We start from the raw sequence: 19,608 nt of genomic DNA on the forward strand, positions 1-19,608 counted from the left end.
CATTTTCAGACAGGTTTCGGGAAAGTTTTAATTTTTGGATACCTGGTGAACCCCGAGTACACCGTACCTTTACAGATTTGCAGTTTAAAAGTGTAAATTCAAATACCTGCAGTTGATACGGCCCAGAATAAGACATTAGTTACATTTAGATGTAATTCAAGAATAAAAACGGTTTTTGGTGTGCTTAAAGGTGAAATGACACCTACAAGTGTATTAAAATGTAAATCATCAATGACATTTTTTAAATCCTTTAAAGAATCAAGATTTAAAAATTGACACCATACATCTAAATGCAATTTAAGGATGGGATGTCTTTTGGATATCCATGATCGAAATTGACATCTTTCGTCACACATAATTCAAGAATGATCTTCGGATGTATTTAAATCCTGAAGGCCATGCTTGAATTGTATCTAAAGGAAGATGTCTTTTAAATACTTTATTAAATATCCAAAATGCAATGATTGAATTGTATCTAAAGGTAGATGCCTTTTAAACACATCCCAAACGGTCATGCTTAAATTGCGTCTAGCGACATAGGTCATTTTAAGTCTTGATTTATGACGTATCCACTCTGTCGTGGTTCATGAAATATCCTCAAAACCTTGTAAATTGTAAAATTGCATCTAAAGAGGATGGCATATATATCATAAAGATATCCAAAAAGACCATTCTTGAAGGGTATCTAAAGTTAGATGTCATTTTAATTCTTGGTTTAAGACCATACTTGAAAAGGTATTGTAGATATAGATTAAAAACCATCCCAGTGACCTTGCATTCAAAAATTGTATTTGAAACTAGAAGTCATTCTAATATATTTAGATTTCCAATGTTTTTGCCTTCGATATCTTAACCAATTGTAATGATAACCATTTTCTCGTGAATGTCATGCAGATGTGAACATATGCGTATGAATCTTCATGAATATAGTTCGTCTATTTTAACGACTGGGAATTTCGACAGAAATGAAAGTGAAGTGTAAATACAATATATGAATTCCACGTTTTGAAAATTGATGAGGGTATAATCTGCAATGTTTCACGCAGGTATACTTTTCATGAAGCGCTTTGTAATGATAGTCATTTCCTTATGAATGCGATGCATTTATAAGCAACATGAACCTTGATAAATATAGAGCGTCTATTTTAACGGTTGGGAATTTCGAAAGAAATGAAAGTAGAATCCAACCTTTAGATGCAATTCATTCATGGTCTTCTTTGAAAGCGTTTAAAAGATGTCTATATTGAAGTGTAATTCAAGGATGGTCTCCTGGATACTTAATAAAGCGTCTGAAAGACATCTACCAAGAAATAACACCTAACTTTAATGCAAGTCAAGAATGAATACTTGCAATGAGGCATGAGTTGTTAAAATGAAAGTTATCTTTTCATCTTGTACCTTTCTTCTAGATTCAGTACTTTGTAAGTTCATTCTTAATAACGCAGGAGTTTGAGTGAAATTAAATTTAGATGCAATTGAATTCAAAATTAATGTTTGCGATATCATTCTGGATATTCCAAAAGAGTTCTCATGGCATTTGCAATAAGACAGAATTCAAATTCTTTGCATACTTGAGAGTTAAAATGACTTCTACATGCAATTTTCAAACGAATTCGAAGTCTTTAGGTGCTGAATAAACGAATATAGTTAAAATGACTCCCAGTTTTGGAATCAAGATTTCGAGATCTTTTACTTTTAATTAAGAAATCGCGAACAAAAATTATGTTGACCTATAGACGCAGTTCAAATGGATGGTGGTATTAAGTGGCATTCACCACTAAATTCACTATCATTGTGATACATGCACTTGATACTCCTGGGATACTAGATATTTTAAGAGTGAATATGTCTAATCTTTCTGTTGGTACGATGCAAGAGGGTATTTTATGTTTAATAATCTAAATGTTAAATTGAAAGGTGGTTTGGGTACTTTATAGATCTTTAGTTTATAGTTGAATAACACACCTGAGAAATCTGATATGTGTGGAAAATGCATTGGTTAGTGGCTTGTCCGTCTTATGTCTCGTCAATAATCTTACACTCACGAGACGTCGCCAGCCGTAGGTGAAGTACCACCCCCCTCCCCACTTTACCTGTAGCTTGTGGTCCCTTTTTAACACCCCTCTTTTCAACGAAAAATTAATTTATCATATTTTTTGGTAAATATTGAATACTGATGTATCTCTAGTAAGTGTACAGTCCTTTTCCCCTGGGATGTTGGAAGGTAAGGGTAGAAAACTAACTTTTAAATGGTCACCCTTAGCCCGAAAGCTACAGAATTACTACCCGAGGTCAATACAGGTAGATGAGGTAGAAAGAAAGCATACAGTGTTTGCAGATTTTTTATGGTATTTATTTTTATGAATTTCCTCACCAGCACAAGATTATCCAGTCTTGAATTTCGGATAGAATTTCCTGTATTACAAAAAACGACTTATAATATAGAAAAGAGAAAACCAAAGGCTTTAAAACCTGAACATCAATAGAGATTTAACAAAAACAGACAAACCCGATTTCAAAAGACGGCATACCTACGATGTAATTCAAGAATTTAAGGAGAACCACATCGCTCATCTAAGTCACCTTGGCCCTGCCATTGTTCAGCTGTTGTGATATTCAAAAGATTTTTTATCAATCTTTATTCCCATGAAAAATGTGACCCCATATTGCAGCCCCAACCTAACCCAAAAAGGATCACAACATAATTGAAAATGAATTCATATAACACAGAGATGCATCAGCATCAATATGACTATCATGATCTTGCTGTTCTGGATAAGACCAAGGTCACAAGGTCATGGTATGTTATGAAGATCTTGCCATAAGAAATCTATATACAGAATATGAAAGCTCAATCTTAAATAGTTAAGGGGATATTAGATAGGTAAGATTTTTATTGAAAGTAAGTAAAACTTCCAGGTCAAGGTCACAAGTTCAAACACCGAAGTACATCAAAGTCTTGCCATAAAGAAGATAAAAACTTCACCTTAATAGTTCAGGAGATATTGACTAAGTCAAAGATTTTAAAAAGTAGGTAAAACTCTAAGGTTAATGTCACAAGGTCAAGCTTCATAAAACATTAAGGTTTTGCCAAAAAGAATCTATATAAAAAACATGAAACCCCTACCTTCAATAGTTCAGGAGATATTGAGTAGGTCAGGAACTTTTTTCAAAGTAGGTCAAACTCCAAGGTCAAAAGATCAAACAACATTGTGTACAAGGTCTTGCCATAAAGAATCTAATACAAAATATGAATGCCTCACCTGAAATAGTTCCGAATATATTTAATAGGTTATGTTTTCTTAAAAGTAGGTAAACTCCGAGTTCAAGGTCGCAAGGTCAGAGATCATGATACGAAATAAATGAAATGAAAGTTCTTGCCATAATATATATATGATATATGTATACATGATATGAAAGATATACCTTAAATAAAATAGTTCAAGACATATTGAATAGGTCATATTTTTATTAAAAGTAGGTCAAACTTTCAGGTTAAGGTCACAAGATTTTACATCATTGCATCACATGAAACGTATTTCCGTAAAAATGTATATAGCTTAAATATTTTTTTCCAATATATCAACATATAACACTTTGATTCCTAATTGTGGCTCCACCCTACTCCCGGGGCCATGATTTGAACAAACTTGAATCTGCGCTATGTCAGGAAGCTTTAATATAAATTAGACTTTTTCTGGCCCAGTGGCTCTTGAGAATATTTTTAAATTACCCCACCCTATTTTTCCTATTTTCATTATTACCTCCCCTTTGAAGGGGGCACGGCTATGTCAGGAAGCTTTAATATAAATTAGACTTTTTCTGGCCCAGTGGCTCTTGAGAATATTTTTAAATTACCCCACCCTATTTTTTTCTATTTTCATTATTACCTCCCCTTTGAAGGGGGCATGGCCCTTCATTTGAACAAACGTGAATTCCCTTTACCCATGGATGATGTGTACCAAGTTTGATTGAAATTGGCTCAGTGTTTCTGGAGAAGAAGATAAAAATGTGAAAAAAATTGACAGACAGACGGACAACGGGTGATCAGTCATCACCCGAGTTTTCCGCTCAGGTGAGCTAAACAGTCATTTATTTAAAAAGAAAGGAAGAAAGAAAATTAGCTCAAGAAAGATAAACGGAAAGTCGTGCCACACATATCTAAGTCTGTTATGATTTAGGAATCGTGTTGACTGCGCTCTGATGTTACAATGTAGTGTACTTTTTACTAAATTCAAAATGAAGACCTTATTACATCAAACGTTTTCACTCCTTTATATCAATGTTGTTCATTAATATACCTTTTAAAGAAATGCTTTTTCTTTTTTTTCTGACATCACATTTCGTACCTGGGTGGTCACTGTATAAATATATATATGGTCTTCACGAGAGTCTTCAAACAGCGTTGTAAAGAGATAGACCTTCAATGAATTTTGTGAACTGAGAAATCATACAAATTATTGTGTTACCTTTCCTATCCCCTTATGTGTCTTCAGCATTTGTAACATAAATGATTAGCTACAAGGGGATGAGACGGGGTGGGGGGTGGGGGTGGGGGTGGGGAAGATTGTTACAAGACACGTATTCCTCTTTTCAAATAACCAGTATAATTATGGGTTTTTAAAAAAAAAAAAAAAAATTAAAGCAATTTATTAGACGACCAATCGATAACTAGCACAGATGTAATTTTGAATTCAGGTCCATTTTACTCCAATAGCAGAAAAGAAGACGTTTTCAGTGTAGTGGGGTTTGTCAATCCTCTTTTAAGGAATTTGCATTCATTGTAAGGTATGTAAATGAAAATCAATATTTTACACTTTCTTTGGGATGATCGATATTGTAGCCATTTTGATATCATACACCCACCCACCCTTCCTCGCAAATATACGAATATTTGAAATCGTATCGATATAGAGGAAGTAAATGCGTTAGTTTCGTCGAAATGATTTTTTTGTTTTTTTTTGTTTTTTGTTTTTGTTATTGATGTTAGTTACATCCTATCACTTATTTAACAAAAAGAAGAAAAACCACCACTCTCGGTAAGCCTCGAGTGGGCGAATTTAAAAAAAAAATAACAATCATGACAAAAAGAAGAGGAAAAAATCCATAAACGAACGGTAGAGTACGATATGAACAAACCACGAACACCATTTTGTTTTAAATTTTTATAATCTTATCACACGTGTCATCGATTTGTATCGCTTTTATTTGTTTATTTGAAATAGCAAACTTCTCGAACAACCAATCGAATACCGCCACATGGTCGGAGCCGAATCGATACTCTTATGGGGTAATGTATCGGTCCCTACTAATTGGCAATTAATGCGAGCGCCTGTCCTAATGTTTCGGAGCTTGAATTACGGGGCTTTTGTGTATATCTGATGATAAAGATGAATAGATTGAAAACTATCCACGGAAGAAGAGAACAAATAATTTATACTTTGAAACAATCCATCGATTGTCTCCGTAATACGGGTGGTGGTCTGAATTGCTGTGCGAACGATCTCGATCTTTTTCCTGCCATGAGACAGTAGAGTCGTTACTGAACAAAATGTATCACGTTATTCAATTATCCTTGTAGGCATGCATCACAGGCACTCGACGTTTTTAATATCTCTCTCTCTATATATATATATATATATATACAGGGCCGTAAATTACATGGAGGCGGAGGAGGCAGCTGCCTCCTCCAACTTTTGAGCCAAAAAAAATTAAAATTTAAAGTTCATTAGAATTTATGTTGTTTCCAATAACTAAGAACATGATACCTCCCTTAAAAAGCATTCCAAATCTTTCTTTTAGAATGAGTTAGTCAAGTAACATCTTAGAAGGCCCTAGAATCAAGGATTTTGCACGAAACGTGTTCAGTGTGCACAAAATGTGCTCAGCGTCTGGGGGCCTGGGCGGCCCCCAGACCCCCGCCTAATTTCCTGCCTCCTCCAAATTGAAGGTTAATTTACGGCCCTGATATAGGACGACAATTATTTTTTGTTATCATTATAGATACATGTACGTCGAGTGCCTGTGACGTGCATGTAATGACGAGAACAATCTTGGTGAGTGTGACGTTGCGGGAGATATATGATGAAACAGGCCAGTTACGCAATGATTGATCCCCCTTTCTGATCTCCGAGTTCAATATATTCTATAATCGTAATTCAATTTCATTTTGCATTTAAAATAACGGTAATATTCAGGTATCACCGCATGGAGGACGTAAATTCTGTTTTTGAAAACAAATAATTAGAGTATCATAAATTCATGCTTCTCTCAGCATTTCATTCCGACATATCCTCCAGATCAAAACTTTCAAGACGTAAATATTTCATGATTACCGAACTAAACAGAGAGACTGATGACATGGCCCCATGGCACGGTTTTCATGCTGCACTGTTGACTCAATTACATGGTAATTTATTTATAATTACTCTGTAATAAAGTAAAACCAGGGTATTGATTTGGCGTGTTTACTTTCACTTTACGTAATGGTCCGTGAACATTGCATGTCATAGATGAAGGAAATAGACACCAATTACGATTTGAAATATATTTTTCTGTTGTTGGAATTACATCACTTTAAAACATTGATCTACACACAATAAGTCATCACAAACCTCAGTTTTGCATAGAATTTGTGCTGGCTTTATCCGACATGCAACTACATGTAAATGCATAGCTAAATTTCTACAACTTACTAGTACCAACCTCTGAGATATTTTAGACTACAGAGTACATTTGTATAATCTATAAATTTATAAGCTAATTGATAAATCACATTGTAATAATGATCCCTAATTACTTAGCAAACTTAGAGCACTCTATCAGATGAACAAAAAAGTCATAAAACACAATAAACAGCATGAATTGTGAAACAGTTATGAGCATAGTATCAATGGAGATTGTTTATAAACAGGATCTTACAAAAAATCTAAAGAAATCTGTATCTACACCAAAATAGGTCCCATTACAAAATTTATATGAATCTGTATTTACTACACCCCCACCCCTAAAAGGGGGTAGGGGGTGCAAAGAGAATAAACACAAATAACTTATATCGAATAATTTCACGCCTTCTATCAAAAAGTGTCTAGGGATTGTATAAAAAACCCTTTTGCTATAGACGGATCTTCAAATTTATCCTCACAAACAGACTATAATTTACAGTCTATTAATAATCAATGATTGGGAACTCAATTTTCTACATTATAAATTGACTGACAGAAAATTTATCTTTTTAACATCATATCTGTGTAAATATTTTGATGTTTTATTTATTCGCTGACTATTGATTGGATAGTATTGTTATAAGGTGTAATTGCATTATCAATGCTAAGACTCGTCCAATTTGTCAATAAAACTGTCTAAACTCTCTTTTAAAACCACGTAATAACTTTTAATGTGAGTAAAAATCTGCAGAACCTGACAATTTGGAGAGATGATTTCACTAACCATTATTCATTTACCCAAGACAAACTGAGATTACAATAAACTCCTTGTTTCTTCACAGGGTACTGCACAATATCAATGGAGGACGATTCCAGCTGGCACACGTAGAATGAGAATTTTACAGATCAATAAGAAGTTAATGTACAAATAAACATAACATACCTGCTGACACATTTAAAATCATGTTATAAAAATATTAAATATCATTTTAGAACTATGTACAAGAAATATCTTTGGCACATTGGTTACAACCTGTTAGATGAAATATTTACACAATATTATCAAATGTCCTTAATTAGCAGAGAGTTAATTAGCAGAGAAATCCAGAACTAACTCTCCAGAACAGTAGCTCTCTTCCAAGTTTTATCATGACAGAAATGTCATGATTCTACAATTATATTAACCTTACAGAGCACCATTTTCTAAAGTTCTTTTGATCCTTGAGTACAACACATATCAATTCAAAAATCAACAAATAAAACTCGAAGGATTTAAAAAAAAAATTGATTTGAGCTTTCTAGATGTATAAATGTAAATGAAAAATTACATGTTTTGGTCAATTATGGGGGAAAAGGAAATACATGTACAAAAACTAAATTACATACACAACAATATTTAACAGTTTTATATCCAATATATATATCACAACTGAAGGTTACAGATAACTGATTTGACAATTCTGGCTTTAATCAGTGATGCATTATATGGACTTCGTGTTTTTAATATCTACATGTAACTTTCTGCTTTGACGGTTTTTAATCACTCAGGCAGTTGACTCGTTAATGACCACCTGTTTTTTCTTCTTTCCCTTGCTGTCCCGGCTCCCAGTGGATCCCACTTCATCCAGCTCCTGCCCCCTGGTCTTCTTTCTGTAATAATCATACTGCTGAGTAGTTTATATCATTCAACTTATCAGTTACAAAAAGAGGATTTCAAAATTCTGTCATTACAGAGAGATATCTGGCGCACTGCAAGACATGATCAATTTCGTAAAACAAATCTACGTAATTAAAAATGAGTTCTCATTGGTTTTTTAAATATATTGTCTCCTCAAAGCAAGGTTGCAGAGGGACTGTGATGTTTGCTATCTTACTCGGATATCTCTCTCTATATATACATGTATATATATATATAGAGAGAGAGTCCTATGGGAGTACGGGTTAGAATATGTCCTCAGTACCCCTTGCTTGTCGCAAGAGGCAACTAAATGGGAGCAGTCCTTCGGATGAGACCGCAAAACTTAAGGTCCCCCGTCACAGTAGGAGTGGCACAATACAGATCCCTCCCTGCTCAAAGGCCATAGGCGCCGAGCATAGGCCTAAATTTTGCAGCCCTTTACCAGCAGTGGTAACATCTCCATATGAGTGAAAAATTCTTGAGAGGGACGTTAAATGATATAAAACTCAATCAATCAGATGTATAGATTCATAATGGTTTTCAATGTCAAAGGTCAGGGGCACTGGTAGCTGCAGAACTGTAGCTCTCTGAAATATTTTTTCAGAGAGCTACAGTTCTGCAGCTAGGGCACTGGAAGGAAAATCTAAAATTTCTTCTAAACGAGATAAAAGCCGAGTTAAATTTGTCAAATCTGCAGGAATGGTGTCTTGAATAAAGTCCTGAACAGTCTCCTAGGTTACATGTAAAAGTTACTGTAACATATAATCATAATTTTTTCTGTGTATTTTGTCTTTGATTTCAATGACACCTGGTTTGTACTGGTAATCAAAGTCATTGAAATGAAATTTTTTTGTGTTCTACTTTCAAAAGCACTTGCAGGGATGCTGTGTACAATTTGTCCATGCTGTAAAGGGAAGTTATGCTCTGGGTTGCCCTTGTTGTATGAATAATTGCAAGAATTGTGAAAAAGGTCCCATTGTTTTGTTAACGGTGGAGGAAAAATCATCACTTTCACATACCTTCACAGAAAATGTCATTAATACAAATATTGATAGTTCCAACACATAAAATCTGAAGAATTTATAAATTGTCACACCCCCCCCCCCCCTTTTCAGATTCAGATGTCAAGTTTAAATATCCTAGTGTTACTGTCTCAAAACAACTCTCCTACATAGTTTGGTAATTACAAATCAAAGGGTCTCATTTTACAGGTAGAAGGGACTAGTAGGTTCATCAAAGTGTATGCTATACCGGCACCTTGTTGACAATTTTTGTGTACAGTATTATCTAAGAAAACCAATAGACTCTTATAGTAAGCAGCTTATTACTCGTTATAGAACCTCGTCACATTCATTATGCATAAAAACCGGTAGACATAATAATATTCGCAGAAATATGAGGATTTGTAAATACTGTAATTCAAATGATATTGAAGACGAATTCCACTTCATTCTAAGATGCCCTCTTTATAAAGAATTAAGAAAAAAATATATTAAACAATTCTATTATGCAAAACCAAGTGTATTTAAATTGACCAAGCGTCTGAGTGTAAATAACATCAAAGAACTGAGTAATTTAGGTAAATATCTAAAATGTGCCGGGAAACTACCTAATGACATGGTTATTAATTAGTACATAGAGCATATTTTTCCCCTCACATATATCAGATACAGTACATATTATGAATCAGTATAATTAGTTATGAATACCTGTAATATATATATACTGTGTTTATATATAATAAATTTATGCAATGATATTACTGTATAACGTTATGTAAGTTTATGCACTCTCCATATACTGCTCCTGTATGTATTATATCTACTGTACTGCTTGTGTATATATATATGTGTATGTGAATCCAATGAGCCATATGGCTCACGGAAATAAAGAAACTGAAAAAAAGATGCCATTTTCCCTACAAATTGAAAGGACCTGTCCATGTGGAAGCACACGTCAGCCATTCATGACTCAGTTGCTGCAGTTGACCTTTAATTTTCAAAATCCATTTACAGGTGCAGTTTAATTTCTATCCATTTCTATCATAGAAGAGATTCTTATCTTAGTGAGTGTAAATGTTTTATCATATGAACAATCTTAACATAATTCATTTCAAAATTTCTTTTATTTTAAATGTTCTGCACAGAATGTTATCAGTTACATTACAATGTACAGGTGTACCTCGATCTATATGGTCTTAAAAAGTGAGTATCTGAATTACCGGTATAAAATGAAAGTACAAAAACTGCTTAAGGAATTCATTTCCCACTAATTATAAGCATGTATTTTGTGTATAATATGACATCAAACTCAGCTGTATTTCACATAGTTTTTGAAGCAAGAAAATGAGCAATTTCAGCAGAAGTGTACCTAGCTCTAGGAGGGAATCCATTGAGCAACACATACAATCCAATACGTGTTACAGACTATGTTATAATGCTAAAATTATGTCTTTCTGCTTGCCATTTGTGCTTTACATTTTCTAATCGAAAATCACTTATGTGAATTCATGTACCTCTTTTTCGTCATTACTTATCAAATTATGTCATAATCAAATAGAAAATGAACACTTATTCACAGGAAAACATACTGAGTTCAGCTCATAATGTTTTTGACTATTAAAAACCAGTGTTTGACAGCTCTACCATTACTTTGATAAATTACAACTGTAGAATTCATGCTTACTTCAACCTGAAATCAGAATTATTATACTCTTCTTGTATTGAGAGTTATATTGATTGTACATGTATATTTTAAATATATAGAAGTAATTATTTTTTCTTCTCTATGATAAAAATTTAAAAATTTAAATGCCTTTGGCATGGCTGTATATGCCAACTTGAAGATAAACTGTTTATTATCAATATTTTTCTGGTATATACCCAAACCTTATTCTACAGTTTCATTAGTATTGAAGTTGTCACAAATACGGATTCCAAATTTCATTATTTGTTATACGACAATATACCATACAACAAATCCATACAAAATGGCCAACACTGAATAAAACATTGAGAAACATAAAACCACAGAGTCATTCTCAGTCAGTTGTTTAAAAACCAGAAACTGTACGCCTTAATTGTAGGGCTGAAAGTCAAGGAGCGTTTCACTTTCCATGGCAAACAAAAAACAAAAAAAACACTGATGTTGTGTCCCATAAATAATTAATTGTAAAATATTTCCTTTTGACAGAACAAATAGCTCTCCAGGTAATGAGGGACCTGATGGATCAAGATAGTGAAACACTTTCAAACTAAATGGAAATAGGTTTTAATATTTTATCATTTTTGCCTTTCAACCGAAGCATTGATACATGGCATAACTTTCCAGGTGATCTCCTGCAAATCTATTGAAGACAAAAAAATTCAAACTCTAGAAGATCAAACTGATTGGTATGTAGGTTAAAACAATTGTGACTGAATGGGGTTTCGTGATGAAAATTTCTAATGAATTGTTATATTGCGGTAAATGACTACTGACAATTTTCCTAATGCATATTGCATTTTGTATACTTTTAGTCAAATCAAATTCATTCACAATTTTCTTTCTTCCAAAATTCTCTCTAACTCTCTCTCTCTTACTCTCTGTGTGAGTGTTTGTGTGCTACAAAACACTAATTACATATAATATACTTGTATTTCATCATGCATTGTTAAAATATATAGTGTATTGTTGTTCAGGAACACATCACAGTCAATGAGGATTATCAGAGTTGTTTCATATTTGTCAATCATCTCAAGATTTATATTGATCATCATCATCAACTTAAGTAGTACATTTGAGACTGGGCCAACACAGCAAAATGACGGATCGGAATAATTACATGTACAGTCTATCTAATACACTGTTAACAATGACTACATGGGTGTCCAGAGAGCATAGTGCTTAAAGCACTGACGCTTCTCACCGCTGCAACCCGAGTTTGATCCTGAGCTTCTCACTGCTGCAACCTGAGTTTGATCCTGAGCTTCTCACCACTGCAACCCGAGTTTGATCCTGAGCTTCTCACCGCTGCAACCCGAGTTTGATCCTGAGCTTCTCACCGCTGCGACCCAAATTTGATCCTGAGCTTCTGATCACTGCGACCCGAGCTTGATCCTGAGCTTCTCACCACTGCAACCCGAGTTTGATCCTGAGCTTCTGATCACTGCGACCCGAGCTTGATCCTGAGCTTCTCACCACTGCAACCCGAGTTTGATCCTCAGGATTGGCAGTGGTTGTATGTGGCTGCCCACTTGGACACGTGGATTTTCCCCGGGTACTCCGGTTTCCTCATATATCAATGACCCCTTTGCGTCAATATCCAAACCAAAGAGAAGCATCAATAGAAGTTTTAGAACTTGCTTTAAACTTGTTTAATGATTATGTGAGCTACCTCTCTGTCACATACAATGGTATGACATAGAATTTTCACTGAAGCAGGACACAACACTTAAAGTACTCAGTAAATTAGAGTAACTTTGAAACCCTATTTTCAAATTTTTCTTGTTCCCTTTCAAATAAATTGCAGACATTGATTTTTAAAACGAATATGAATCCCTTTACCCAAGATTGCTCTTGTGCCTTAAGTTTGGTTGAAAATTTTCCCATGGTTCAATCTGAACATAGAAGACAAAAGTGTATGGCAGATGTATATAAGCTGATACAGACTGGCTGAGAGACATCACAAACACTTGATCAGAATTAATTGGTTTAAATTCATTGACTTTAAGTATAAAACGTCTATTATGTAAAAACTATGTAAATATTTACTATTAGATCATTGCAAGAAGTTATGAAATATTTTAAACGAGCTGTTGATACAACAATTACAAATCAATTTTTCACAATTAAAACACAAGCATAATAGCCTGATGAAATCTAACATAAAATTGATGACCAAGACTAAATCATCAAACTAATTCATCCAGATGGTGTGTCCTTAAAAGTGCTAAAAACCAGATGTTACTCCATGCATCATTTATCACACAACCCCTATTTAGTCAAAGTCTACATATAGAAAAGAAAAAGCAAAACCATTTGTCTTGTAGACTTGTAGTTTTATAGTTAAATCATTGATTTTATTAATCCACTAAAAGTGAGAAACATAATACTGCTGATTTAAATACCAGAGAACCATGACATTTTAAAGGGGAATCAATCTGTCACTATAGAATCGGTGTTAGGGCTAAGATCTGTCACAGAATTCTAAAATTTTATTACTGTAATTGGCCATGGAATTGTAATGATTAAGAAAAGAATAAAGACAATGGTAGAAAAAAAATCACCTGATTATTTAATACAGTGTAGCATAGTTTTCTAGCTCAACTCTACACTAGCACTTTTATGTTATAAGACTGGTGAAACTGTTCAAAATAATGCCACATTCAACAAGCACTCTTAAAGCATTTAATACATCCCTCCCTCCACCCCACTCCCACCTCCAGGTGCACAAACAAACTCTGTGCAATGAACAATATTTCTCATAAAGCTTAATGACACTTGTTCTCTAGTTGTTCATTACAAAGCTAGACAGTAAGTCTCATATCAGTACCCCAAAGCCTAAAAAAGCAGGTTCAAATCATGAAAAAAGATCAGACACAAACATGTCAATTTTACATGACGAGTTTTACCCACGAGTTTCAGGTAAATCGGAATGGAATCATACATTCACCACACCCCTACCCTCTGACTTTTATTCAGCTGTAGTGAGAATCATACAAAGGTGTAATTCACAGACGTTATCATTACTGTTGCAAAAACAACAATGTAGTCACTCATCTGGAAAATACGAGGTCAGATGCTGCATCCGAATCATGAATGACTTTGCACATCCATTGATGCATCATGCAACTTTGAATCACATAAAACCTACAGTTTAAGTTTATACCAAGGAAATGACCTGCTGTAAAAATTATAACCTAAATGTATGAATCTAATAGTTTTAATGTACACTTTCATGAAAATATATACTGACATGCAAAAGAAATGCAACCCCAATTAAACGTCAATAATTCTTATTATCAATAATTCATTGTAAGCGATTTTGAATTGCATGATATCATACACACTCCCAAGCAATTCATGGTTGACTGAACTTCTACATGGTCACACTACGCATCCTTGGGTCCGCAAAACATCAATCCACACCCAGATTAGCACATGCACTGATACATGTGCATTTCAGACCTGTTTGTTATCATTCGGGTATCTGGAGAAAAAGTCCAATATTGAAATTCATTTTTCATCATATTGTGTGAAGGATGCCTAGACTACACAACAAATCATACACCAGGGCAGGGCAGGGCAGTGCAGTTACTGTTGGCTGGAAACGCCCAAAAACCACAAGAGCTCTGAATGTGCACACAAGCTAAATGTTTTTAAAAATGCCTTGGACTGGTACAACTGCTGACCACCTTCAAACTGGCCAACTGAAGGTTACAACGCCTCAACGGTATCGTTTCATGAGGTTGCAGCACTAACAACTTCAGAAAAGCACAATACACTGCAAATGAGACAACGGGGACACATAATCCAAGAACAAACGGAGATATTGTGCTGAGGCGCTTCTGGTCCTATGGCATCTAGCCTCATCACTCTGTATTAGGAATACCCTTTAATCATCAGCGATGTGACAACAGACTCCAATGTGTGTGACAATAGACTCCAGTGTGTGTGTGACAACAGACTCCAATGTGTGTGTGACAACAGACTCCAATGTGTGTGACAACAGACTCCAATGTGTGTGACAACAGACTCCAATGTGTGTGACAACAGACTCCAGTGTGTGTGACAACAGACTCCAGTGTGTGTGACAACAGACTCCAATGTGTGTGACAACAGACTCCAGTGTGTGTGACAACAGACTCCAGTGTGTGTGACAACAGACTCCAATGTGTGTGATAACACTGTCCAAATGTGTGCTCTTCTCTAACGAGTCAAGATTTATGCTTTACCATTCACACAGGCGTCAATGTGTTTTTCAATGTTGCAGTGAACGTATACCAATAGCCATTGTTCACTGTGGTAGGTATGGTGGTGATAGCATTATATGGAGTGGAGTGGGATCTGTAGTGGTCATCAATGAAGGCAATTTGAGAGCTCAACGATACATTGGCACTGTTCTGCAACCTATCACTGTGCTGTTTTTCTGCCAGCACAACTTGATTTTTCAACAAGACAATGCCTGGTGTCATGTGGTATGCCGTACAATGGACTGTCTTCATCAAAACAATGTTGACATAATACACTGTACCTTGGCCCTTGTACAGTCTCTCACCAATAGATTGTGTTTGGACATGTTACATCGATGGATTCAAGTGCCCCCAAATCCACCTCTGGCTCTATACCCGTTTTGTATCAGGCACATTTAAAAGAGTGGCAGAATATCCATATGCGACAAATAAACCAGGAACAATATGCAGTGCAGAATTCGAACAGCAACAAATGCTAATGGGAAGGTATATTCATGCATTTGAAATAGGAAAATTTCAATGACCACCACCTCTTATTTAGCCCAAGTGATAATGGCTAACACTAAATTGACTAAATTTACGATGTTATCCAACAGAATACATTTGTATCTCCTTATTGGTTGTAAAAATTAAAGGATAATATATTTGAATGTATAATGATAAAAATATTCTGGAAAATTTGGAGGTTGCATTTCTTTTGGCGTGTCAGTATAAAATTTTTGCTATAATTTGGTGGAAAATATTTTAAATAGCATATATTCAAAACATTTGAGGAGAATGTAAACGGGGAGTAAAATGGTAACATGGAGTTCTGTAAATACTGTGCGACAATGCTATATACTTTTTTCTCCCATTATTGTCGCTATAATTCGTCATTTTATAATCAGGAGAGGTACTACCAAGCGATTATCATTACCACAAATACAAACATACAAAAAAGCTTGGGTTTTTATCAAATATTTCTAAAAAGAGTTTATTTGTAGCTCATACACTTGCAAGTTTTTATGCAAAGTAAACAGTGACCGTCTGCTGTGTACTGTAGAGCTGAGTCATTTAACATTGATTAGCATTACTGTGGTGACTTTTTGAACGAGAGTGTCCCATTCTACATAATACAAGTACTTTTCCTAGATTGTACTGTATGACGTTCTAAATTGCCATCTGGTATCGGTGATGATTTTAATTCAATGATCAATGTCTGCACACATCAATTCAATGAAAAATTCACGAATTTAATTTAAAACTTTATGTGATGTGTTATGTAATACCTTATCTAAAATAAATTAAACATGATTTATCTGAATTATCGATCTGATAGGGGTCTCCACTAAACACTTCACAAATTCAGTTCTGATGAAATATTCTACAAAAATTTGGCATTATAGTACAAATGTACTGGGAGATTAATCCCTGTTTTCGACAAACAGATGTAACTGTCCTTTGTTTCTGCTCGATGAAATATTTACAGCACTGTTAGAGTCAGTCATCCAATCAAATGTTGCTATCAGTGAGTGACGATAACATTAACAACAATTCAAAATTGAACTTTAAATCTCCAATCAATAATTCCAACACAGTGATACATAGCTGTGAACCAAACCAAGCCAGAGTTAGTTTGAAATCTTACAATCTTTACCTATCATTTCATTTGCTGAAATAAAGTTGATCAAATACATATTACAGGTTCATAAATACATATATTAGTTAAAAAATTTATCTTGACAGTTATGAATACTACAGTTTTTGAATGTGCTTATTCCCCACACTTGTATGACTGTGCACTTGGAATATATTTCACATCCTTTAAACAGACTTTTGATTAGTCATGGTATTCCACCTTCCAATAGTTTAACTCCACGCCAAACCCTATAATCCCCTAAAATTGACCTATACCCAAATATCCATGCATTTTTTTCTTCTGGTTTTTAAAAAATTCTTAGACTATCTTTTTGACCTTTGATCAGTTCAGAAACATCCTAAAGTAAAAAATAACTGCATAAACTATGAGTATCTAAATTCATCTGTTATAAAAATATAATCTTTGCATGCTTTTTTCCATTGAATTCTCCTAAACTTGGACATGACCTTGACCTACAAATAACCCAAATCCCCTTAGACAATTTTTAAATGAGATATTTTTCATTGCAACATTCTACATTCAAGACAGACAAGATTTATTCAGTTCTTTTTCTCCGAGACCTTAACTTTGTCCTAGTGACCCTGGTCTAAAAATATAATATATACACTGGGGTTAGCAGCAAACTCCACTTCAAGAATGAGCATGTGGTCTTTCTTAAATATGGTTTGGAGAAGAATTCACATAGCTATCCAGTAATACTGAGCTTATTCAAATGACGATAAGCAAGAGTCAGTGCACATTCAGGTCACAAGCAATTCTCAAGTATAACATACATGTATCTCAGACCAATGTTTCTGAGAGAATTATGGCCCTGACAAAATCTTCACAAAGACGGGGCAATTCCTACCCAGCCTTCGGAAATTTACCCTTGAGAGGTATAATTTTGTAAGAAACTCTAAAAGACTGAAACGCACCACACCACACAACTGAATGTTCATATCTGACGTTTTTAACAGTACACTAAACAATGTCCTGATGTGCAGGATTTTTATATACGTACTTTGGTTTGGCCTCCAGTAAATCCTCATCTGATTCCTCAGCACCTGACAAAAACTTCAGCTCCCCCGTTTTCGTTCTGTACGCTGTGAACTACAAACATATACAAATATGCTAAATTTTGTATATTTATAAACATTTTAAGCAACAACAGCATATCCATTTAGCCAGATATTTACCTTTTTCTTGCCTACTTTTTCATCATCATCATCACTGTCATCTACAGGAATATTGTCAGCAATGCTCTCAGACTCTAAAAAAGGGTTTTCTCAAAAATATGAATACAGAAAAAACCCAAAACAAAAACAAAATAAAAATAAACAGACACAAAAAGAACCAAGTTCACTTGAATCACATTGGCCCTTTATGCCAACAAAAATTTCTCGCCCCATATTATGCCCTACATACAGATGTAACCTTATAGCCCTACATCCCACAAGATCATGGCTTTATCGAACTTGAATCCGCACAACATAGGGATGTTTCAATATAAATAATTACAAATAAGGCCTTGCTAAAGATGTTTAAAAATAATTTCCCCCTATATTCATGTATAATACAAAACTGAATCCCCGATTTTACCCCACCTTAACCCCTGGGTCTATAATTAAACAACTTTTGCATATAACTCTGATTTGGTGTGACCTTGCCACTTGATCTTGAAACGAATTTTCTAAGATTTCCTACATGTTCTCATGTAGAACGTTGAGCCTCTATTTTGTCCCCGTGGCCAAAATTTGATCCAATATGAATCTGTACTACATCAAAATTCTTGCTGGTTGAAATGATTAATTATGGCCAGCCATTCTTGACAATAAGATTTTCTTTATATATATTCCCAATGAATTTTGATCACCTATCGGTGCCTGACCCTACTTCCTAAGACCATATGATTCAAACGAACTTGAATCTGCACTACAAGAAAACGAACTTGAATCTGCACGACCAGAAAATGAACTTGAATCTGCACGACCAGAAAATGAACTTGAATCTGCACGACCAGAAAACAAACTTGAATCTGCACTACCAGAAAACTATTGAATATGTGACTGATCACGGTCCTTCTGTTCTTGAGAAAATTGTTTAGGGAAAAATTTTCATTCCTTTATTTGTAAAGGAAAGAAAAAGTGAGCAAGATCACATACCCCACGCTCTAACATTGCTTGACAATACCTCACATAATCAGGGATGTGACTGAATTCCTCAGAAATCGGAGGAAAACTGGTCAAAAAGGGAGGAAAATGCCTCACCCTACCTGGAAAAATATCATTTTCTGCCACTTTAGATCAAATCCAGAGCATTTCATTTTTTTCGAAAATTGAGCAAATCAGAGGATTTCCTCTGAAAAGAGGAAAAATCACACCTCTGCATAATGAATAGTAATTTTATGCATTATTGCAAGAACAGGATAGATGGGCTCAAAAGTCTAAGATTTTAAGAGATTTTTCCTATATATTTGTATGTAAAACTTTGATTCTCTATTGTGGTCCCATCCTACCCCCAGGGGCCATCATGGGGCCATCATTACAAACTTGAATCTGCACTATGTCAAGAAGCTTTCATGTAAATATAATCTTTTCTGGCTCAGTGGTTCTTGAGAAGATTTTTAAAGATTTTCCATATATATTTGTATGTAAAAGTTTGATCCCCTATTGTGACCCCATACTACCCCCAGGG

At 34.7% G+C, this 19,608-nt stretch overlaps 1 protein-coding gene and 1 long non-coding RNA gene across 2 annotated transcripts in view; one reads left to right on the plus strand and one right to left on the minus strand.

Moving 5' to 3' along the window:
• The first annotated feature begins 3,884 nt into the window (after positions 1-3,884).
• LOC125669737 (uncharacterized) lies at positions 3,885-7,542 on the plus strand. Its single transcript, XR_007368011.2, has 2 exons — positions 3,885-4,788; positions 7,508-7,542. It is a non-coding gene; the product is annotated as an uncharacterized LOC125669737 (long non-coding RNA).
• Positions 6,533-19,608, minus strand: part of LOC125669736 (jouberin-like) — a 41,828-nt gene continuing 28,752 nt past the window's right edge. The window contains exons 30-32 of the mRNA XM_048904465.2: positions 18,111-18,184; positions 17,936-18,024; positions 6,533-8,315 (exon numbers count right to left, since the gene is read on the minus strand). Of these exons, the coding sequence (XP_048760422.2) occupies positions 8,210-8,315; positions 17,936-18,024; positions 18,111-18,184 (269 nt within the window). The 3' untranslated portion in view covers positions 6,533-8,209. The remainder of the gene's footprint in view (positions 8,316-17,935; positions 18,025-18,110; positions 18,185-19,608) is intronic.

Source organism: Ostrea edulis, chromosome 4 (assembly GCF_947568905.1).
Source record: "Ostrea edulis chromosome 4, xbOstEdul1.1, whole genome shotgun sequence".
In the NCBI taxonomy this organism is placed as follows: domain Eukaryota; kingdom Metazoa; phylum Mollusca; class Bivalvia; order Ostreida; family Ostreidae; genus Ostrea; species Ostrea edulis.